Raw genomic sequence first — 23385 nt, 5'->3', positions numbered from 1 at the left:
AATAGGATAAAATCTCAGATTCTTTACAGTTTCTAACTTAACATATAAAAACTCCTCTGTCTATAATGTGGTATGCAAAGAATTCCATCTGTATTATAAAAATCATACCAGGTAATTCTGAAGCGCGACCAGGGATGAGACAAGGGTGTTACATTTTTCCAAGACTCAGCAAAATGCCGCATCTCCCACCATGGAATCGCACATCGGACATAACTTTGGAATCTAGAGTAGGATAAGAAAAAGCCCATCATGCAGTAGCAAACGCAAAGAGCATTACAGTTAACTCTAGACCCTAGAGAAAGCTAAGCATTTACAGACATGAGGTGCTCTGAAAAAGAATCATTTCACCATTAAGGCAGAAGAGAAGCATTTTGCATTCTTTGCGATTAGGTACCTCAGCCTTTGACTCAACTAGCAAACTGCCGGGACCGGTGACTTGTGCGGAAAGCACTTCAGGTAGAAGATACTGCTCTCTTTCAGACCAAACATTGTTGTCTGGTTACCCACTTTTCCAGAATTAGAGACTGCATTTGAAAACAGGAGCGGCACAGGGAAGTGTGGTTCAAAGTACTTCAGGAACTCGTGAAAGCTCACGATTTACTCCATCAGCAAATCCATACGGAATGCCATCGGCAAAGAAGGAAGACTGACAAAACCCCGCTCCTTGCTTTCAGGAATAACAGTGACGCAAAGAAAAGGAATTCAGTGACTTCAGTAAAGCCGGAGAGGGTGGATGCAGAAATGAGTAAACCCTTCCAAGATGAAACGCAGCGCAGTCCTGTAGAAAAGAACGAGACTTTCGTGCAAAGAGTCAGAGTCACGCCACCTGCGTTCCCCCTGGCAGCTGAGGGCGGATGGGAAGGAGAGGCAGGTAAGCTTGAACAGGTAAGCAAGTGGCCCAGCTATGAAAGGTTTTGTACAGAATTTCCTTAAAACTTTATGTTGAAGGAAATGGTGTGTTCCTTATAAAACAGCTTTCCATTTGCACCTTCCCAAGTTCTACACCCAGATACAAAGTAGAAAGAGTAAATGCACAGTGGCCGGCTGGCAATTTGGATACACCCTCTTGGTGAATAACCCTATTGAAATTCCCTATTGGTCATTCCATCAAATGGGTCATTCCTGGGTTGTGTGCTCACGGGCCTGAGCCATGATTTAGCAAAAACCAAAAATCTGTGTCTGGGATGTGAAGGCCGGTAGAGTGTGCTCAACCTCCCAAACCCTCCTGTTCCTTGTAAGACTCTGCAGCTATTCTCACGTTTCTCCCTTGGAGAAGAGGCACATGTCGAAATCCACCTAGTCAGAGCTCACATTTGCACTTTTAGTCCACAGGAGCAAATCTGATTATATGTTGGTCAGCTGCCTATTATGTGCACAAGAGGACAAAATTCACTGGGGCCAACAAGCCGCCTCCATTTCTCCCGACCAGCTTACCCTGCTCCGCTTGCCACCGATTACCAGCCTCTAACAGTATACTCACCTCTCCCTTCCGCCCAGGCATGATTACAGGCAGATCGGGTAGGAGGAGTGGGAAAGACCTTCAGGCAACCTGAGGGGGTAGAAGAGAATATTCGGCAAGATTACCAGAGGATATTGACAGAGGAAGGCTAGCAGTAGCTGCAAGGGGTTTTGCACAACTCTCATCCCCATGAACCATAGGGTTTAGTAACTCCCTCCGAAAAACAAGCCTCCACGTGGCTCTTGGGATGCTAAAATCTCTGCTGCTCCCACGTTCACACCCAGTCCTCCCCCCTCTTGTCTGTGGAGCAGAGAACAGGTGGCACATTACTTAACCAATTTTCAAAAGCTTAGTCACTTCTGCTTTTAATAGATGCCAGCAGTTGGTATTTACCGTCCCGCTGATATTACGGCAGCCGTCAAGGGTACTGCCACCCAGCCCGTGTTCCACTTGACAGAATCCATCCATGTGGAGTTAACACAATGGAGGAGGCTTAGGCAGGATGGGTTGCTTGCCCGGTGATGGAGAAAGACATTATAATGCATCACACCAAGAGTTGAGTTGACCTGGCTTCCAGTTTTATACTTGCCATCTGCTGATAAACATTATCTCACCTCCCTGAGGTAGTTAAAAGAGGCGTATGTTTTCTTTCTTTTTAAAAAGAATTTTATTTATTTATTTATTTATCTTTGTCTGCGTTGGGTCTTCATTGCTGCGCGCGGGCTTTCTCTAGTTGCGGCGAGCAGGGGCTACTCTTCGTTGCGGTGCGCGGGCTTCTCATTGCAGTGGCTTTTCTTGTTGCAGAGCACGGGCTCTAGGTGCGTGGGCTTCAGTAGTTATGGCACATGGGCTCAGTAGTTGTGGCTCACGGGCTCTAGAGCACAGGCTCAGTAGCTGTGGCGCACGGGCTTAGTTGCTCCGCGGCATGTGGGATCTTCCCGGACCAGGGCTCGAACCCGTGTGCCCTGCATTGGCAGGTGGATTCTTAACCCCTACACCACCAGGGAAGTCCCATATGTTTTCTTTTTAACTTCATGGGCAATAATTGTCCCACTTTCACTTGCCAGTTTTTCCCCCCGGGTTGAATATCAGTTTGGGTATTTGACTCAAACTATAAATTGGCAGTTCTTGAGGGAGACTTCCAAATTAATGTACTCAAGGAGAAGGAAATTACATGTACAGCTCTGTTTTGAATAGATGTCCACCAAATACCAACTCTCTGTGATTTGCCAAATTTCTACCAGCTGCTCAGGGAATGGAAGGTTATGAACTTGGTGGAATAATTTTATAACCCTGCACTGTAGATGAGGCCATAGCAAGCTGCGTTTGATAGCGAACTAGGGTTTCCTGCTGTCTCTACACGTGAAGAAAATGGCCAAGTACACAACTGGATTTCTAGTGTCATACTAAATGTTCGAAACTCAGGACTGAATGACGTCTAGTAGCTCTATGAGGCTATTTAAAATACTATAATCTTTATCATTTTTTAAAATTAGTTTCTACTGGAGTATAGTTGATTTACAATGTTGTGTTAGTTTCTACTGTACAGCAAAGTGAATCAGTTATCCATATACATATATCCACTCTTTTTTAGATTCTTTTCCCATATAGGTCATTACAGAGTATTAAGTAGAGTTCCCTGTGCTATACAGTAGGTCCTTACTAGTTATCTATTTTGTATGGTGTATATATGTCAATCCCAATCTCCCAATTTATCCCTCCCCCTGACTTTCCCCCTTGGTAAGCATAAATTTGTTTTCTATATCTGTGACTCTATTTCTGTTTTGCAAATAAGTTCATTTGTACCATTTTTTTTTAGATTCCATATATAAGCGATATCATGTATTTGTCTTTCTCTGACTTATTTTACTCAGTATGACAATCTCTAGGTCCATCCACGTTGCTGCAAATGGCATTATTTTGTTCTTTTTATGGCTGAGTAATATTCCATTGTATATATATAAAATTTTCTATTTTATTTATTTATGTTTGGCTGCATTGGGTCTTCATTGCTGCACACAGGTTTTCTCTATTTGCAGCGAGCGTGGGCTACTCTTTGTTGTGGTGTGCGGGCTTCTCATTGTGGTGGCTTCTCTTGTTGCGGAGCATGGGCTCTAGGCACGCAGGCTTCAGTAGTTGTGGCATGCGGGCTCAGTAATTGTGGCTCGTGGGCTCTAGAGCACAGGCTCAGTAGTTGTGGCGCACGGGCTTAGTTGCTCCGTGGCATGTGGGATCTTCCCAGACCAGGGATTGAACCCGTGTCCCCTGCATTGGCAGGCGGATTCTTAACCACTGCGCCACCAGGAAAGTCCTCCACTGTATATATGTACCACATCTTCTTTATCCATTCATCCGTTGATGGACATTTAGGTTGCTTCCATGTCTTGGCTATCGTATTGTGCTGCAATGAATATTGGGGTGCATGTGTCTTTTTGAATTATGGTTTTCTCTGGATATATGCCCAGGAGTGGGATTGCTGGATCATATGGTAGCCCTATTTTTAGTTTTTCAAGGAAAATACTGTTATCTTTTGACTGGCAATTGTGGTCTGTGTCCTCTCCCAGAGAACCCCTCAAGTGAGTCACCTAGTGTTTGAATTCTCATTTCTCCTAAATGGTGACTCACACATGCAGAAGCACTGCATATGGTGTCCCCCTGTCCCCCAGTCTCCTGGTCCCCACTCTACCTCAAATCTCAGAAAAGAGCGCCGTGCATTTATAAATGAAAGCAGATGTCAGGTGTATCCTGGAGTGGGAGGGGGGAGGTCAGTCATTGAGGGAATCATCGAGCAAGCAATTACTTTGGAAAGAATCCCCACCCAGGCTCATAGTTGGCAATTTTCTCACTGAATTGTGTGGACTCCTGTGAAAACCACATCCACTTGAGGCCTCAGCGTAAGGAGAAATCTTAAATGTACGAAACCACGTATAGTAGCACAAATCCGCAATGTACAAGCTCTCAAACAAACTGGAACGTGCTGGTAGTTGAAAACATGCCCGCACAGTAGTGGAAATCTGCTTTGGACAGCCAACAAGCATGCAGTCCAATGTACCACCGCTGAAGAAAGGGATGGACTTGGAGGACTTCAGTGGGATAAATATAAACTACCAGCATTATTATCATTTTTAACTTTATCTGCAAACTCTAAGTTTAAAGAACCTATCCTATTTGAGATGGCTGTCATAACAGCCGACTTCAGAGGGACTTCCCTGGTGGTCCAGACTCCGTGCTTCCAATGCAGGGGGCGCGGGCTCGATCCCTGGTGGGGGAACTAAGATCCCACTTGCTGAGTGGTGCAAGGTATCTCTCCAGGTATATAGTGTCAGAACTGAGTTGAATGGTAGGACACCCAGGTGGTGTTGCAGAGCTGCTTGGTGACGGGAAAAACATACACACATTTGGTGACCAGAAGTGGAGTACTGAGTGTAAAGGAGACACACAGGAGTGCTTTTCCTTTACATTTTTTTTTTTTTTTTGGCCGTGCTGCGCGTCCTGTGGGATCTGAGTTCCTAGACCAGGGATCGAACCTGCGCCCACTGCAGTGGGAGCGTGGACTCTCAACCACTGGACTGCCAGGGTAAGTCCCTCCTTTAAGATTTTTAAATTCACAGCCAAAAAAAAAAAAAAAAAAAAAACTTAATTCAATGAAAGGTGTAGAGCATCCTTTACTTGTGTTAAAGTATTTCAGTCAAGGGATTCTCCTTTGGAATAATGCAACACTAAATGTCAACAAAAGAACCGAATATCCAAAGAAGCAGCTCACGTTTTTATGCAGTATCAAAAGAAAACTTTTTCAATGAAGTGATTTTTAAGTATGGTCCACAGCCCCAGAGGACCATAATCTACCCAAAACCCAGCAAGTTGGGCCCTCAGTTTTTATGGACAAAGTCTCTGGAAACACTCACCAATTGCTGCAAAATGAGCTTTTGCAGGAATGTTTGTGGCCCATGAGGGGGTCGTTAGCCAGACTTTTACCATAGAATTAAGAGTTGTATAGTATGACCTACTAAGGGCAAGTCACCAGTCACTAAGATGTGGTCTCTATTAGTTCAAGTCCCCCTGGCTTCAATTCCATTTTACGGCGAGTATCCTGGCTGCTAGCCCAGGTCACAGCCCCAAGCACATGCACGCACAGATGCTCAGAACTTTACAAGGAGGCTTTGTTGTCGGGCTTTTTTCAAGTTGGTTGAGGTTTTTGCTACTCTTCTTGCAACTTTACCAGTATAGTTTGTAGAGTTATTGGATAAACCCTGCAGTTCAGATGGAATTTACTGTCCATGCACTATTTACTAGTGATCTGATTAGATTTTAAGAAAAAACGTCTGATGGTTCAAATGAGTCATTTACACTATTGCTTAAGCAGATGCACATGTATCTTGCATCTTGACGTTCCATGGGCAATATGCTGCCTGTGAGTTTGCTGTTCTCTTGAGCCGATCTTAATCAGGCTTTCTTCCCTACAACTCAAACCAAACACCTGTCGAGTCCACCATTCTCAGTGCTCATCTTTCTTGACCCGTTTACAGCAGGTAACCCTGTGGACTTGCTTGCTCCTTCCGAAAATGCTGTCCACTTGACCTCCAGGCCTCTCCCTTGGTTTTCCTACCTCAGGGGCAGTTCCCTCTTAATCACTCTGGGTTCATCGCGCTGACCAATCTATGTTGGAGGACTGAGTCCATCCTGCCTAGGTGACCTCACTGTTCTAGCTTCAGATGTCATGCATTATATCTTCCCAGCAGATATTCTTCACTTTACACCACTTCACTTTTACAAAAGACCTAGCTACACTAGTACTTGATCCCGCTAATCAAAAGAAATCCGAAGAGAATTTTCCCTTTTACGAAAAAAGGGCGAAAATTGAAAACGGCATTCAGCATTTCTTTCGCAGTGAGGCCTCAGAGGCAGCGTGCACCCCAAGCAGCTTCCCCAGAACTACAATCAGCATCTGTATCAAGCTACCATAGCTCTGAGCTGTGTCTGTGAGCATCTGTGCTTATCTCAGTTTATTTTGTGTACCCATTAGCAAGATGTGTCCTAAGGTAATTGCTTCTTTGCTTTACACCATTTCAGCTTAAGAAAGGTATCATAGGAAGGTTCTTTCAGATGCTGGGGAAACCTGTATCTCTTAAATTCTCTAATTCTCCTCCTGACTGCTTACCTAGTTCACTTCAGTCAAGAGTCAGCATCTCAATTTAGCTTATCCAAAACTGAACTCTTGATTTCCTATCCTCAGTCTTCCCCATCTCAGTGTTAACTCCTTTCTTCCAGATGCTCAGGACAAAACACTTGGCATCACCCTTAAACCCATTCTTTCACCTCATTCAACAAATCAGCAAGTCCTGTTCTCTAATTTCCAGCCACCTCAAGTATCACCCTAGACTAAGCCACTATCATCTCTCACCTAAAAATATTATACATCATTGTTCTCTTTGCTTTTACAGTTACCCAACAGCCAAAATGACCTTTTAGGTCAGATCATGTCACCCTTCTGTTCAAAAGCCCTCTGGTGGCTTCCCTGCCTGATCTGGTTTCCTCTTTTCCTGTGTACTTACCTCAGCTTTTCCTCTTGCCATCTTGGGTCCAGCATACTGGCCACCTTTTCACCTGAACATGTCAACCACACAACTTCAGACACTACATTTGCTCTTTGGCCTGTAATGCTCTGCCCCCAGATACCCACATAAGCTCCTTCCTTGCTTTCAGCTTCCTATTCCAGTTATCACATTACAAAAGCCTTCCTAGACATACTGTAAGAGTCCTTTCTCCACCCGTTTTACATACATGTAGCCCGGAGCTTCAAGTCCACTAGGAACGTACCTGTTTCAAACTAGGCAGCATTGATACAAACACATGCCTTCTGATATGCACAGCAAGTACTCACCACCTGTTATTCTTGCACAAGATATCTTAACCTGGCTGTAACTGGGAGTTAACTAGACAAAGATCCAAAATAAGCATTCTTAGGCAACTACCCGAACCTGCTCCCTATATGAAGCCTCTGCATTGCTATTCCTGTTCTTCCAGTCCTTTCCACGCGAGCTCACTAAGTCAGGCTGCAGCTTACATTACCTCAAGACTTCTCCCACTACCAGATTATCCTCACCTTCACAGCACTGACCCCTGCCTGAAAATTCTCTTCCGATAGTATGTTTCAGAGGCAGGCAAGTGGCCTCCTAGATCACTGGTGCTCAAAACCACCCTCAGCATGAGTGCAGCTTCCAGTAGTTGGGTATGCTTTCGCCAGTCACCAGGGGGCACTACCAACCTGATGAGCATTTGTCTTAGGCTCTGAACCACACCTCCGTCTCTTGAAGTCACTGGCTGCACCCTGGGTTCACATGAAAGCATCACTGGCTTGCCTTTAGACTTAACCCTTATGCTTTTAAAAGTGAAATCAAAAGGCAAGGGTGTAGGGGAATAATTTTCCAGTATTTTTCTTGTAAACACTTATGAATTCTTCTTTGGAATCTTGGAGGCTTTTACTGTTATTTGTGAATTGCGATTTTCTCCCTGTATTCTCCCATTCAATCTGGACTGCCACAACCAGACAGAAAGTGCAAGTGCACTTTTTTCTTGCATCTGTATTGGAAACCTTAGCAGACAGTAACTGCTCCAGGCATGTCAAATAGATGCATTTTCATATCCTTGTTCTGATACCCACAGCCTTTTCAGATACAATTTGACTAGTACCTGCTTTTCCTCTGCCCACCAACTATCCCACACTCCATCTGTAATTTCATCTTTAAAACAGGGGCCAGCAAACCTTTCCTGTAAAGGGCCACATGGTTATTTTAGGGCTTGCAGGCCCTTAGATCTGTCACTAATCTCTGCTCTTGCAGTGTCAGAGCCAGCCAATACATAAACAAATGGGCATGGTAGTGTTCCAATAAAACTAGACACAAACTTCGATTTTGTATTTTTTCACATCCCGTAAGCTATTTTGAACCACTTAAAAATGTAAGCACCACCTTAGTCACACAAAAACAGGTGGTAGGACAAGCCAGTTTGCCAGCCCTGTTCTAAGAAGTTTGACACAAGTATTCCAGGAGACGTCTAGATTTCTCTAGAACTTGGCTCTACTTGCTTTGTAAATAAGCTGAGACAATACTTTGCTTCCAACTGTGTTAAGTCTCTTTTTATTCTTTTGGTAATTTCTTCCAGAGTTAACTACTTCCATTTGTAGGTGATGAAATGTGTAAGACATCCACTTCAAATGCTGGCACTGCTACGAGCATGGTCTTTCCCCTTTATTTCAACTCAATTACTGTTGATTCTTGTTTATATTCCAAGTCCCGGAAGTGGTTTTCATTGCAGAAGTTATCTGAAGATGGTCTTATGCTTTCTAGTAGTGGTCTACAACCAGCGTCTAGCTTCTCCAGGAAGGCTACACAGGATGGATTTAGATATTACATATTAAACTAAGAGGCATTCTCTCAATTGAGTTTAAATGTATTTTATTTTTAGACAACCTACATGACATGGTTTTTTTTCCTCAAAAACAATGCCTCCGCTCCAAACAAATCAACATCAAAACGAAGAGCTCAAGATGACATCAGTCCCATTTGTCTAAGTCCCGGTGTTGTGTGGATGAAAAGCAGCAGCCAGCCGGTTATGACGAGCAGGTGATAGATCCAAACAGCCGAATTCGTTACTGTAAAAACAAGGAAGACCCCATTACCACCTTTCCAATATGAAGATATTTAACATTGCTAGGCTGCAAATGTATTCCCCTATTCAATCTGGGCTGCCACGAAGACAGACAGAAAGCGCAGGGATTTTTCTTTTGCATCCCAGTGCAAACCAAAAGAACAACAGCGGATTGTTCAAGGTCTATCAGTGGATGCGGAAACGTCTCATTCTGAGAAAGTTCCACTCACTTTGTTCTAACAAAAGCCTCACACATTCTTTGAGTCCCTTTAGACATTTTTGTTCATTGCTGCCCCAATCCTGTTTAGTGTAGCCTTAAATTTATCTTACTCCTAATTTACAGAAGCCCCTGAAGGCTAGGATAATGAATGCCTTCATTTCTATATTGCCTCTAGCAATTCCTTGCATAGCAGACGTTCAATTTTAGTAAAGCAATTGGCATACTGGATCAGCAGCCATTTACTAAAAGCTAGTAACGTCACAGCTTTCACAACCAGCTGCCAATTATCAGTAGATAAAGGTGAACGGTTTCTTTACAAAAAGCTTTTAATACTCATGTATATGTGCAGCAAAACAGGAGAAAGGCAGTCTGATTTCAACAAGCCATTTCTATAGGGAAGATAAACATAGTGTTATCTCTGACCTCTAGAGCTCAGGATTTAAGCTGTGCTTTGTAATGTCACCTATAAGTTTTCTGCAGATAAAGACTCTAAGCCTTTCTGTACCATAAAAATCTTTTACATGTGAAACACCCTCTTTATGCCCCTAAGAGAATTAAGACCTAGAGCCTCAGTTTAAAAGGATCCATTTTAACTATCCTAGTGGCAAAACAAGGAGGATTATGCCTTGGATAGCTCCATTTTTACATTAATGATTCAACCCACTTCTTTATACTTACACATTTTTCCATTTCTAGACCATCCTTAAAGAAAATCATATATGGGGTCACACCATCCTCACGGTAGTCCAGCAGAGCAACCATGCCATCTGGATTCATGTTTTCACCAATAAAGAACTTAGGAAGCAAACAAATACTCAGAATTAGATTACGCACGGACGTGTTATATCAAAACAATAAATCAAAGGATGATTCAGAACACCGCTATTTAAGTCAAGGGATTTCAGCAACTAAAGGCTCTGATGCCTAGGAGAAAAAATGCTCACTAATCCAACTTCAGTTCACTCAAAGTACTAATAATAACCAAATAAAAGTACAGAGCAATCCAGGGACACGAGGCTTTCAGGAAACTTACTCAGCCCCACACATCCATTTCCAAACCCTACAAACAAGGCTTTTTACATAGTCAAGCACAGGGAACATAAAGCTAGCAACGAGAGCATATCACATGAGAAGTTATCTTATGGCCAGAGGATGTATGAAAACCGGAAAATTAAAGAGCCAGGTTGTGTTCATTTTTTTTCTCAGGGGTAAAGGAAAGTCACGGAAGTTTCTCAATAGGACAAGCTCAGATCAGAAAGGGCTTCAGCGGCAACAAGACACACTGGAAGTGGAAAGAGAAAAGGAAGACCACTTGGGAGTTAACAAGCAATTCAAGAGAAAGAATTGGGAAATGTATGTTATCTGAGTACAGATAAGATTCTGGAACCAGAAGACAAGATCTGGAAACATGCTTGGGAGCAGAGAAAGCTACTTCCTACAGCCTAGACTACTGGAGTTGAATCTATGAAGTATTTAAACTGTTCGAAAGACCGAGAAAATAACCACAGCTTAATTACATCAGAGATTCATCAAGCAACTCATTTTTTGCTCAGTTAAAATTGTACAATCCTTCGGTCCAAATATTTAAGTTATTTACCTGATAGTTTTTGAAATTAGCAAGGATATGCTTGATTTGTTCTGCAGCCCCTGTCATAAAAGGTTTTACTCTTTCTGGTCTCTGTTCTTCAAGCTTCCCTTTGATTCTAAAACAACATTTTATTGATAGGTTATTCAGTTCTGAGCAAAATATATTTTCATTAAGTAAAAATTACAAACTGAAACCAACTGTCACTGAGCAAAATAACGTGGCGCACGCGATCAAGAAATTACTAGTTCACAGGAGGGATGTTTTAATCCACAAGACTGTTTCTAACTTGGAATTTCATGTCAGCTTATCTCCACAGTACTCTTCTAAAAAGGTAAAACCAACCACATGCTCCAGTATGCTCACATTATTTTACTTATAGAAAAACAACCACCCTTCTGAGCTCATTAATAAAAAAACCTCTGACAAGCACGCCTGCCGCTAAAAATCTCAGTTAGCCAACCCCTAAATCCTATAGGATTTTCAGACCTCGACTGGGGTGTGCCGGTATCACTTACGACTTCATGTAATCTTTGATGTACTTCTTGTAGGCTTCTTTTGTGAAGCTGGTTTCCTGCAAGTGATGGTTCATGACAATATCCACACCAGTGATTACCGTGCTTTCGGTACCTTCGCCCTCGGGGCCTTCAGCGGAGGCATTTCCACCAATGAGCGAGTCATCAATGTTACCCTCTGTCCTACTGACCATCTGCATTAAGAAAAAGTTTAGTTGCTAACACATCCTCGACTTTACCATAAACGCATCCAAAAAATCTACTGGCACCTCATGTACCCGTCATCCTTCCACCAAACATTTAGTTCTTGTCGAATACCATGAACACGTTATGGGGGAAAAGATTCTAAAATCGATTTCCTGAAACACCTCAGCTCTACAATTCTTTGTTGACCGGAACGGAAAGGGGGTCATTTACAACCCAGTGGAAGTTTTGCGTGGGCTGTCGGGTTGAAGAGCCAAGTAGGAATAAGGCAAACGCCGAAGGACTTGGGGCTCCCAAACCGGAGACAACCTGTCCGGGACCGCCTGGGAGGAGGATGGGCGCCGAAGCGGCGGACCTATTTCCAGGCTCAGCTCCGCCTCCACTTTTCTAGAAAAACCCGAGCCCGGAAAGAGCGTCTCCTCCGCCAGGAGGCAACGGGGAGGATTGCACAACCCCGGGCGGGGGAGCGGCGGAAACCCGAGCCTACCCGGCCCCGCACCGCGACCCAGCCGACTCACCTTCCCCTCCACCTCCAGACACAGCCCGTCCGCAACCTCCCGGATCTTGTAAATGTCGGAGAACATCTCATCATCTGTTCGGGGACATATACCCGCCGGTCACGGTACGCCCGAGGCCCGAGCGGGCGCCATTTCCCGCGCCGGCCGGCCGCACGCGGCCCCCGCTCCTCCCCGGGCGCTCGAAACCCCGACGCGCGCCCCAAGCACCGACCCTCCTCGCTCCCAGGAAGGCGCCGGCGTCCCCCAGGCCCACGACACGGCGACGGCGGCCGCCTCCCCGCCCCCACCCACACCCCCGTCCCCCGTGCGCGGCGTTAGGGGCAGTGCAGTCCCGACTCACGGCTGATGAGGTCCCGGTAGATGATCATGATGGCGACTGGAGGGAGACAACGGTGGCACTAGCTTAGGAGCACGGAGCTCAGAGCGAGCGCAGTGCAGCCGGAGCGGCGCTCGGGGGGAGGGGGGAGCGGGCGGAAAAGGCCGACTCTGCCGCTCCCCAACCTCATATAGAGGGCACGTCCCCCTACGTCATCTCCCGCTGCGCCTCCGGAAGCGCCGCAAGCGGTGACGTGGCACGCAGAGCCACGCGGTGGGCAGGGCCACTGCGCGGGCCGAGGGGAGGACAGGCGAGCATCCGGGGACTTGGCCCCGGGATACAATGATGCGCGTTCCGCTGGGATCGCCAGGCGGCCGAGGGAGAGGAGGCGGGGAGGGGAGGGGAGAGGAGGAGGCAGAGGGAAAATGCCTGAGGGCTTGGCAAGGGTGGGGGGGATGGAGAGGGAGGAGCGCGCGGCGGAGGGAGGAGGAAGGGAGTCCCGGGCCCTTAGTGTTGAAGCGGCGCCTGGGGCCCTGCCCGTCCCGACACTTCAGGGTAGCTCTAGAAGGTGCTGGGCTTAGGTGAGGCTTAGATGAAGTCTCTTCAGGTTTCCGCACCGGGCTTCGCCCAGCGCAAGCTCCCACCCTTTCTGGGAGCAAAAGTGTCCGCTGTTGTAAAGAACTTTGCATTTACGGAAGGTCTCCTCGACGTCTGGAGACCGCGAGGCTGTCCACGAGGATGCGGTCAGGGGACTGGGCTTACGATCAGCCTCTGTGATCTTCGAGGGCCTCGGAGAACTTTTCAGCGTTTGCCCCCAGGGCTGACCCACCTCGAGTTTTCTGACGCCTTTGTGGGGCAGAGCCGAGTCCGAGTTGTGGGATCCAGGTCGTCCCGCTTGCCCCCTGGGAATAATCGTAGGGGGCGTAGAGTCTGTGGGAAGGGACTTAAAGAGGAAGGAAGGTGTCAAGGGAGTTTGCGCAGGTTTCCCATCTCAGTTTGGTCCCATATTTGGAAGTTTGCCGTTCCTAAGACAGCTATAAAATCTTCATGTTTCTGTTTTGCACTTGGTTTAGAATTAGGTCCTTTGTTTGAAAAAAGGGTATGTTGTCACTTTAAGGTGAAGTCGAAATTATAACCCAGGCGCTAGAGGGTTAAATATAAAAGGATGGAGCTTCCCACTGGCCGAAATTTTATTCGGGCTTTAGACCCAATTACTCGGTATAAAAATTAAAAAAAAAAGCCTGGTTTAGTCACGTCTTTGGTTTAAAGGCAAAGATATATGCCTGTATGAAACCGGAGAGCTTGTTCCATTCCTCAACTATATTTGTGCTCTACTGTGTCCCTAGCACTGGGTTTTGCACAGAGGTCCCAATTGTGAACAAGTTAAATCCAGTCCTACCCGCACAGAAAATTTCATTCTAGTAAATCAAAAACAGGCAATTACAACACATTAACAATTTACCCCAGATCCAACAATAAAGCATTCCACACAATAAGAGAGCGCAACCCTTGTGAAAGAGCAGGGCACAAGACAGTGAATTGAGATTGATGGAGAAGTCAAAATGAAAAAGAGCCCGGAAACGGGATCCTCCCTGGAAGATGGGGTGTGGGGCTGTACTGGACACCCCAGGAGTCACCGGATGACTGGAAGGAAGCTAAAAATGGGATGAAGGGGATCTGAAAACAAATGGACGTCTTCTGAGAGATGGTCAACTAAGGATCGCTCAAACCTCTTATTTCTGGGATGTGTGAATGGAACATTATTATCCCAGGCATATCACAATTTAGTTATTTTCCTCAACTTGAACATTTTCAAATTATTCAGAAATCTTCCCATCACCCATGCAGTACCGTCAAACATTATTCCCTCGACTCCTTTCCAGTTTTATGTTCAGTTGAAAACTTTTTTTCAAGTTTTATAAGATAGCCACAGTGAAAAAGAGTACTGAAGTTAGAATCAAAGCACCCTAGGTTGAAATCTTGGCTTTATCTGGTACTAGTCCTGTGACCTTGGGAAAGTCAGCCTCCCTAAGCCTAAGTATAAAATGAAATTTTTGTGAGTTAAAAGGGTTTTTGGGAGTTAAATAAGATAACGAAAAAATGCCTAGCATCCTCAATAGGTTATCAGTAAATATTAGTTGAATTTGGGTGCATAATTCTCGCCAAATTTTAATACTTTTCAAAATATTCCTGAAACTATTCCATTAACCCTCTGTTATTTGGAAGTATTTGGAGGATTTAGTTGATAGATACTGTACTAAAGACATTCTTCTATTTAATCACAACACTCATAGTGGATCCCTGAAAGAATTCAACTTGTGTCCTTAAAAGATTTCTGTCTCAGGTTCATATGTGATAGCTCACGATAATTCTGTGACTAGACATCCTAAAAATAAAGTCTTAGGAAAATCATATTTAAATTTCAGGGTATTTCATAAACTCCGTCTTGTGGTCTAGAAAATCTGTGCTGTACCTTGAAAATATCTACTTAGAACACCAGTGATAGCAATAGTTGAGGGGAAAATAGTCACTGCTTGCAAGCCACTGACAAAATTGCAAGGATTTGACTTTTTCCAGGCTGATTGGCTTTTACTTAGGAATCACTTGAATATTTTTATTACATTTCTTTCCTTACAGTCATTGATTTCTAACAAAATCTAAGATTGTCCTAGATTTTACAGCTGAATATGACTTGGTATCTCTTACAATTAAAGAGATTTCAAAGACAGTGTCTTCTGGTCTCTTCACACACAAGTCCTCACATGAGAAAAGCAACTCAGGTGGGCTCTCCATTTTATCAGTTAGGGATTGACTACATGGCTTAAACACATAAGGGTTTATTCTCCCTTATAAAAAGAAATTCAAGGGTGTCGACTGAAAAAAAATGCACCACCTAATAGTTGAGAATTAGGTTTTATTTGGCGAACAAAACTGAGGACTTAAGCCTGGGACACATCCTCTCAGACAGCTCTGAGGGACTGCTCCGAAGATGTAGGGGAGGAGCCAGGATATAAGGAGTTTTTGCAACAAAGACCCGGGTAGATTTCTGTTAGTTAAAGAAGCCATGGATCTCAAGTTAAGGAATATAGCGCTTTTCTATGTATGGGAAGATGCAAGAGTCTGGGGTCACTGAAATCATTCCTTTGATATGCACCTCAGCTCTCTGGGGCCAGTATCCTCAGTATCCTCTGCTTTCTCATCCTGAGTCTCCTCAGAGTGTATCACTGGGGAGGGAGAGCGGGGCTGGAGGGCTGCAGTGACTGAGAGCTTGGCAGCGGGCAGCCCGTTCGTCTCCATCCTGAGTTCCCTCTAGGCTCACCGTCCAAGGTGGCTGTAGTGGCTTGACGGCTGCAACATCCTTTGTTTACTGATATGGCGGGCAGCATTTTTTCATTGATGGGGGATGCAGTCAGATGGAAGCTATGAAGCCGTCTGACTTCATGGGCATCGCAAACCCAGGATCTTCCTTTCTTCTCCATCATCCGTGAGATCTGTAATAGATGCTGGAATTCCAGCCATCACATCCATCTTGCAGACAGCCAGAAGAGGGGAAGGACCATAGGGGTGCATTCTATCTGCGTGTTTCCTTCTAAAGAGCTATTCTAGAAGCCCCACTGAGCAATTACAAGGATGGCAGCAAACTGTAGTCGGCTTGTTCATTGAGATAGGCTCATTACCACCCTAGTAATAAAATCAGGATTTTATTACTAGGGATGAATAGAGGCAGCTAGAAGCCCCTGTTGTACCCACAGTGCAAAGGGTCTGGTTCTCAGCCTAGAAGTGTCCACTTTGCTCACTGGGGGTCAGGTTCAAGCTCATAACAGATTGATTTGCCACCCAGAATACTGTTAATTTAGGATGAGAAATTCCTCGCTGGTTAGGTGTAGTGTAGAAAGTAGTTATGTTTCAGAAAATGTGGTTTGATCAATAAGGAGTTAAGCAGAGGGGGTTGGAATGCAGCACATGGTTGTGACAGAAGGTGATTAGGAAAGAACCAGCCAAGCTGGACTGTTCTTGGTGTGTGTGGTCTGAACCCCTTCCTCTGGAGATGTGTTAATGAATTCTTATTGCTCTTTTTTCCTAGTCTTCATACTCTGCTAACAAATCATTGCTTTAGTCAAGTTACAAGGCAAGGTTCTTTGCTTTAGAGTGGAGCTGTCCAAAAGAACTTTATTGGACAAGGAAATGTTCTATATCTGCTCCGTCCAACACCGTAGCCACTAGGCCACAAGTGGCTATGTGCACTTGAACTGTGGCTAGTGTGACTATAGAGCTGAATGTTTATTTCTATTTTGCTTTAATGAATTTAAATTTAGGTATCCATGGCTAGTAACTTTACTGGGCAGCAGAGCTCTGTAATGTAAACTCTGCGAGGTCATTTGACATGAGGTCAATGACACGAGGGATGTCATTTTGTTAACTGTGGCCTGACTTAATAATTATTGATCAATGAGTGGAAGAGATGACGTTTTCTTCATTTCTCTTAATTAGATTAAGTCTAATTCCAACTCAGTTGATTAATTGGATTTAGCATACTGTATATCCAAAACCTGGTATCACGGTGTTTTTCAAACTGAGAATTTAGTGAATAGTGACTAACTTTATTAAAAATGAAATAGGGGGCTTCCCTGGTGGCGCAGTGGTTGAGAGTCTGCCTGCCGATGCAGGGGACACGGGTTCGTGCCCCGGTCCGGGAAGATCCCACATGCCGCGGAGCGGCTGGGCCCGTGAGCCATGGCTGCTGAGCCTGCGCGTCCGGAGCCTGTGCTCCACAATGGGAGAGGCCACAGCAGTGAGAGGCCCGCATACCGCAAAAAAAAAAAAAAAGAAATGAAATAGGATAAAAAAGAACATAGACTCACGTGTGGTAAAGATGAGTATTGTTTCATGAAGCTTTTGTCTTAGATTTATATGTGTATATATGCACTGGATCTCAACGTAAGACGTATTTCTTCATGTGGCTCTAGGCCCAAGAGGTTTGAAATCATTGATTCAGGCGAATTTTCTCTTCAAATCTATTTCTTGGCAGCATCAAATGTTGTTCACTTTGAGTGGAATGCGCCCCAAGATTCAGTGAACACTTATTTTTGACTTTGTTGCGCTTTTGGACAAGGTTCTTGTGGCCTTATGTTCTGTGAGGTGTTTATGCTCAACAGGAGAATACCAAGGCCAGCTCCTAGCAACGTCTAGGCCTAGCTCAGAGTACAGGTTCCTATCCTCTTAAGTGAAACCAAGCAATATAACTAATGTAACTCCCATTGGTGTTTTTGATGAATGTAAAGTGATCACTAGAATCTAAGATGTTTTCAGATGTTTGAATATTTCTTTTAGCTTTGAAAAATAGGATGTTTTTCTGATTATAAAAATAATAATACACATTATAGAGTATTTATAAACCATAGAAGAAGCCACTGATAACTAGTATTGATGTCTTCATATTCTCAGTTTGTAGATTTATAAAAAGGGGGTGTGTGGGATCCCGCTGATGTTAAAGCAACTTCTCCATCATAAGACTTTAGGGCATTGGTCTGTTTTGTTTTAGGCTTGCTCTAAGAGGAGAGATCTATGAACAAGCCAGTTCAAAGATCTCTTGGTTGGAGGACTTCCCTGGCCATCCAGTGGTTAAGACTCTGCCCTTCCAATGCAGGGGGCACAGGTTCAATCCCTGGTCAGGGAAGTAAGATCCTGCATGCTGTGCAGCATGGCCAAAATATAAACAAATAAAAATTAAAATTGTCCCACTTCAAAGATCTCTTCTTTGGAACTACTTTTAATTACTTTTAGACTGAAGTTTTTAATATCTCTAGTAAAAGATTATTAGGCTAATCAGTGAGCTGGGTAGGTAACTCCAGCTTTCCCATTCTAAATCTCTCTTAGGTCTATCAGAAAATTGCTCAGGTATTTTTCATTTATTATGAATATCTTCCCATATCAGTAGCTCTTCATCTAAAATGCCATATAAAGTTATTATAAATATTCCAACTGATGAATGTACTATAATTTATTTTTAAATTATACATCCAAAAATTGGGAAACAGAGATGCACAAAAATTTTTTTAAATATATATTCAGGTACCCACCAACCACAGTAAATAACTGCTAACAGTTTTTCATATTTGCTTAAAGTTATATTTGTTTTTGTTTTTTTTTTTGCGGTACGCAGGCCTCTCACTGTTGTGGCCTCTCCCGTTGCAGAGCACAGGCTCCAGACGTGCAGGCCCAGTGGCCATGGCTCACGGGCCCAGCAGCCATGGCTTACGGGCCCAGCGGCCATGGCTTACGGGCCCAGCCACTCTGCGGCATGTGGGATCCTCCCAGACTGGGGCACGAACCCGTGTCCCCTGCATCGGCAGGCGTACTCTCAACCACTGCACCACCAGGGAAGCCCCAAAGTTTTTTTTTTTTTTTATAAAAATATTACAGGGCTTCCCTGGTGGCACGGTGGTTAAGAATCCACCTGCCAATGCAGGGCACATGGGTTCAATCCTTTATCCGGGAAGATCCCACATGCCGCAGAGCAACTAAGCCCGTGTGTCACAACTACTGAGCCCGTGCTCTAGAGCCCGCGAGCCACAGCTACTGAAGCCCACGCGCCTAGAGCCCATGCTCCGCAACAAGAGAAGCCACTGCAATAAGAAGCCCGCGCACTGCAACGAAGAGTAGCCCCTGTTCTCCGCAACTAGAGAAAGCCTGCGCGCAGCAACAAAGACCTAACACATACAAAAATAAATTTTAAAAAATAATTACAGATAAAATTGAAGTCTACTTTATCCTCCTTTATCTCCTTCCAGAGGTCCTTCCCCCTCCCCACCAATACCCCCTTCAGGTAACCACATTCCAGTAAGAAAGGAATAAGCAGAAATCGGAGGGTCTACTCCTTCCCTTTGGGTCCTGACCCAGCAGTTGCTCATATCACTCACTTCTTTTATCTTATTTCCAGAACCTAATCACAGAGCCCTCAGCTCCAAGGGTGGCTAGGAAATGTATTCTTTATGCTGGTTGGAAAATGGATAGGGAGTTGGAAGAATGAGCAGGCTCAAACATAGCCATATTGGCACTTCTGTGCTCTGTGGCGTACGGGAGGAGAAACAGCACAGAATTAAGTCAGAGGAAAATTTAATGGTTATGAAATAGTGGCTGACTTCTCCCTCAGCTTTTCCATCTTGCGTCACAGAATTAACGTTGGATGTAGAAGTACTTTGTCATCATGAATGAATGAATGAATGAACAAATGAATAAACAAACAGTAGAGTTATTTCCATACTTATTGCTGTCTCCCTTCCAGATCACTAACTTGTTGTCCGGCTTACTCCTCTTTTCATTACATGACCTCTCCTTTCCTGGTGCATCCTGCCTGTCTGCCCATCCCTCCCCATAATAGTCATGGAATTCAGCACATAGTAGGAACCCAATACCATTTTGTTTTCCAATACCATTTTAGAATATCAAACTTTAGGATTTTGAAATAAAGGGCCTGAAGGTAGTATAATCTCATTATGAGAACAAAGCAAGTTACAGAGTAGTATAAATAGTATCAGTATCCCTTTTAGGAAAAGAATATCTCTTTGCACCTGTATAAAATTTTTTCAGGTGTTTCATATTAAACTATTAATAGTGATTACTATGGGAACTGTGATTGGGATTAATGTGGAGAAGAGTTAGAGTTTTATTTTTAATTTTATACCCAGTAGTACTCTTTGAATCTTTAACATGTATATGTGGTACTTTTATAATTAAATTAAAATATTATAGTGCAGTGCTTCCCAAACTTTGGGAGTTTATGTACCAATAACATTTCCAAGGGATTCCCTGGCGGTCCAGTGCCAGGACTCAGCACTTTCTCTGCCATGGCCCGGGTTCAGTCCCTGGTCAGAGAACTGATATCCCACAAGCTGCACAGCACAGCCAAAAACAAAAATTTCCAAGAAATTTGAGTCTCCATATACGTTTGCCAATAAAGCCATTAAAAGTATAACCACGACTGTGTTCTACAATTGCTATTTCATGAATCAAAGGGCATAGTCTCTAAGTAATGGGTAATCCTCTAAATTGAATACACTTAATTCCGTGAAAAATTCATTACGTTGTCCTTATTTTTCTCATTTTTGCTTTGGATCTTTTAGAAAACTTTGTAGTTTGGGTTTCTTGACATTTTTATACTTGGCACAGATAGGACAAGTGATTTGCCTAAGGACAAACAGCCAGTGGATAGCAGAGGGGAGGGATCCAGCTTTATGGACTTCTGGCTCCCAATGGGGTCCTTCTGGTTGAATAAACAAATGAATAAATGCTTGAATATGGCTAGACACTCTGAATTCTGACACCAGAATTCAAGCTTTTTAGAATGAATTAACTCAACACTTGTATTAGGAGAAGGGCAGCAATGAAAAAAAAGTGAAAATCCAAAACAGGATGTTTTGGAGACAGTATTTAACTGGTCTAATTCATATTTGAAATTTATCACATAGTTGAGACAAACGGGGAAGAAAACAATAGTAGATCTCTTCATTAAGCTGTCGGTATGGCAACAGTAATTTTTCAAGGCTGCCTTAGCTGGGGTCACTGGAATGTTAACAATGAAAAGAAATTAATTTTTTCTTTAGAGCTCATAGGGCACACTAAGGCATAGTAATTTATAACTGCTTTTAGAGCAATTTAATGCTATTTGAAATATCAGATATGTAAAAATGTATTCAAAAGTCCAAGAACTAAAATTATAGAAATGTATATAGGAATATATATTATGTTAATATAATATAAATATATTTTAAATATGTAACCTAAAATGAAATATTATAAAAATAAAATAAATATATCATATACATAAATTATATATACAATATAAACATATTTATAGAAATATATATGACCATGAATATATAATTCTTTATTGGCCCATTTTTGTCCTACCCTATATTGTATATCTGTTAGTATAGGTATGGAAGTTGACACCATTCTCAAAAACTGTTCCAAAATGACGAGAATTAGATTTGTAACAAGTAGTTCTATGTTGATGAGGAAATATACTTGCAAGTAGTCTTTCTCGTCACAATTCTGTGAAGGTGTCTAGGGGAAAACACACTGTGTTTTCCTTTACCCTTATATACAATACTTCAGACACCAGATGTGTCGGGTTTTTCCCATACCAACCAATTCTCCAACACCAGCACGATGTCCTACGGTTCCATTCAATTCTGACACTAACTCTCTGGGTCCCACAAGTTAAGGGCTCAGTACCACAGGACTCAGATGCACCCCCCTTCAGATGCCATTTGCAAGTAGTAGGGCCCCAAGTTACCCACAGCTTCTGTACAAATTGGCTACAAATTGGAGAGTCCCATGAACCGCTCCTTGGGTTCAGTCATTGGCTAGAACAGCTCACAAAACCCAGGAGAACAGTTTACTTACTCTTGCTGATTTATTTACTCTCAAGAAAGGTGTGAAACCTAATTGTCGTCTTTATGACTCTAGAGTGCAATGAAGCGCATAGTAGCTACTCTTTTGTGTGGTGATCATTTTGAAATGTATTGAAATATCAAATTACTATGTTGTGCACCAGAAACTCACATAGTGTTGTAGGTCGATTATACTTCAACAAGCAAACAAACAAACTCATAGAAAAAGAGATCAGATTTGTGGTTACCAGAGCTGGGGGTCGGGGGTGGGGGGGAGATTGGATGAAGGCGGTCAAAAGGTGCAAACTTCCAGTTATAAGATAAATAGAGATGTAATGTACAGCAGGATCAAGATAATGAACACTGCTGCATGTTATATATGAAAGTTAAGAGAGTAAGTCGTAAGAGTTCTCATCCCAAGGAAAAATATCTTTTTTTTCTTTTATTTTGTATCTGTATGAGATGATGGATGTTCATTAAACTTACTGCGGCAATCATTTCATGAGGTCTGTGGATCAAATCATCATGCCACACTCCTTAAACTTATACAGTGCTGTATGCCAGTTATATCGCAATATAATTGGAAGAAAGCAAATTCTTTTGGGATGAATTGACATTTCAGCCAAGTAATTTTGGCTGTGTTGCGTCTTCGTTGCTGTCCAGGCTTTCTCTAGTTGCAGTGAGCGGGGGCTACTCTTCACTGTGGTGCGCGGGCTTCTCATTGCGGTGGCTTCTCTTGTTGCAGAGCACAAGCTTCAGTAGTTGTGGCACACGGGCTCAATAGTTGTGGCTCGCGGGCTCTAGAGCGCAGGCTCAGTAGTTGTGGCGCACGGGCTTAGTTGCTCCGCGGTATGTGGGATCTTCCCGGACCAGGGCTTGAACCCGTGTCCCCTGCATTGGCAGGCAGATTCTTAACCACTGTGCCACCAGGGAAGCCCTGGAAAACTTTTTAAGAATCCCGCTGCCCAGGCCATTCTCCAGATCAAAGAAATTAGGTTCTCTGTGAGTGGGACACAGGCATCAGAATTTTGTAAAGCTCTCCAGGTAATGCCAGTATGCAGCCAATGCTGAGAATCTCTGTCTTCAGGCATTTTAATAAGAGAGTTTTTCAAAATAATGGTCAAGAGAAGCAAGTTGATATGTTTTAAAAGTACAAGTGCCTGACAAAGGAAGCCAGAAGGAGAAAACAGCTAAGTGGTTTTGGAGCTTGCTGTCTGCAGGCTGACAACAGAGTATGATCATCCTGACCCCTCAGAAGAGAATTGCTCAACAGTCAAGTTTTGGAGGGTGAGCCAACCTTGGGAGGGCTGAATGATGAGAAAGAGATTGCTGAAAATGCCTCACTTACTCTTTTTCTCTCTCGCTGAAAAAGAAGCTACTAACTAACTGTCTACACAAATTAAAGGTACAATTGGGCTGAGATTGTCACCTTCTCCACAGGCCTTCCAAAGGCCACCCTGTTTAAAATTGTAATCTCTGATCTCCTCTTAGAAATCCCCATTCTTCTTTTCTCTCTAATTTTTCTC

General features: G+C 43.6%; 2 protein-coding genes and 2 non-coding genes across 5 annotated transcripts in view; 1 reads left to right on the top strand and 3 right to left on the bottom strand.

Annotated features, from left to right (window-relative positions):
• The first annotated feature begins 593 nt into the window (after positions 1-593).
• Positions 594-23385, top strand: part of SLC25A30 (solute carrier family 25 member 30) — a 104799-nt gene continuing 82007 nt past the window's right edge. The window contains exon 1 of one of the 2 annotated variants that reach the window (XM_059995469.2): positions 594-871. In XM_059995469.2, the coding sequence (XP_059851452.1) occupies positions 855-871 (17 nt within the window). In that variant the 5' untranslated portion in view covers positions 594-854. The remainder of the gene's footprint in view (positions 872-23385) is intronic. The other variant, XM_059995466.2, reaches the window with a different exon arrangement.
• On the bottom strand, positions 7968-8094 carry LOC132414001 (small nucleolar RNA SNORA31). Its single transcript, XR_009516879.1, has one exon. It is a non-coding gene; the product is annotated as a small nucleolar RNA SNORA31 (small nucleolar RNA).
• Positions 8897-12648, bottom strand: TPT1 (tumor protein, translationally-controlled 1). The gene is made up of 6 exons (XM_059995465.1): positions 12489-12648; positions 12149-12222; positions 11430-11620; positions 10924-11029; positions 10005-10121; positions 8897-9110 (listed from the first exon to the last, which is right to left on the bottom strand). Exons 1-6 carry the CDS (start codon positions 12514-12516, stop codon positions 9108-9110), a joined length of 519 nt encoding a protein of 172 aa, XP_059851448.1. The 5' UTR covers positions 12517-12648; the 3' UTR covers positions 8897-9107.
• LOC132414000 (small nucleolar RNA SNORA31) lies at positions 9178-9305 on the bottom strand. Its single transcript, XR_009516878.1, has one exon. It is a non-coding gene; the product is annotated as a small nucleolar RNA SNORA31 (small nucleolar RNA).

Source organism: Delphinus delphis, chromosome 18 (genome assembly GCF_949987515.2).
Source record: "Delphinus delphis chromosome 18, mDelDel1.2, whole genome shotgun sequence".
In the NCBI taxonomy this organism is placed as follows: domain Eukaryota; kingdom Metazoa; phylum Chordata; class Mammalia; order Artiodactyla; family Delphinidae; genus Delphinus; species Delphinus delphis.
This window is presented reverse-complemented; position numbering and strand designations above follow the sequence as displayed.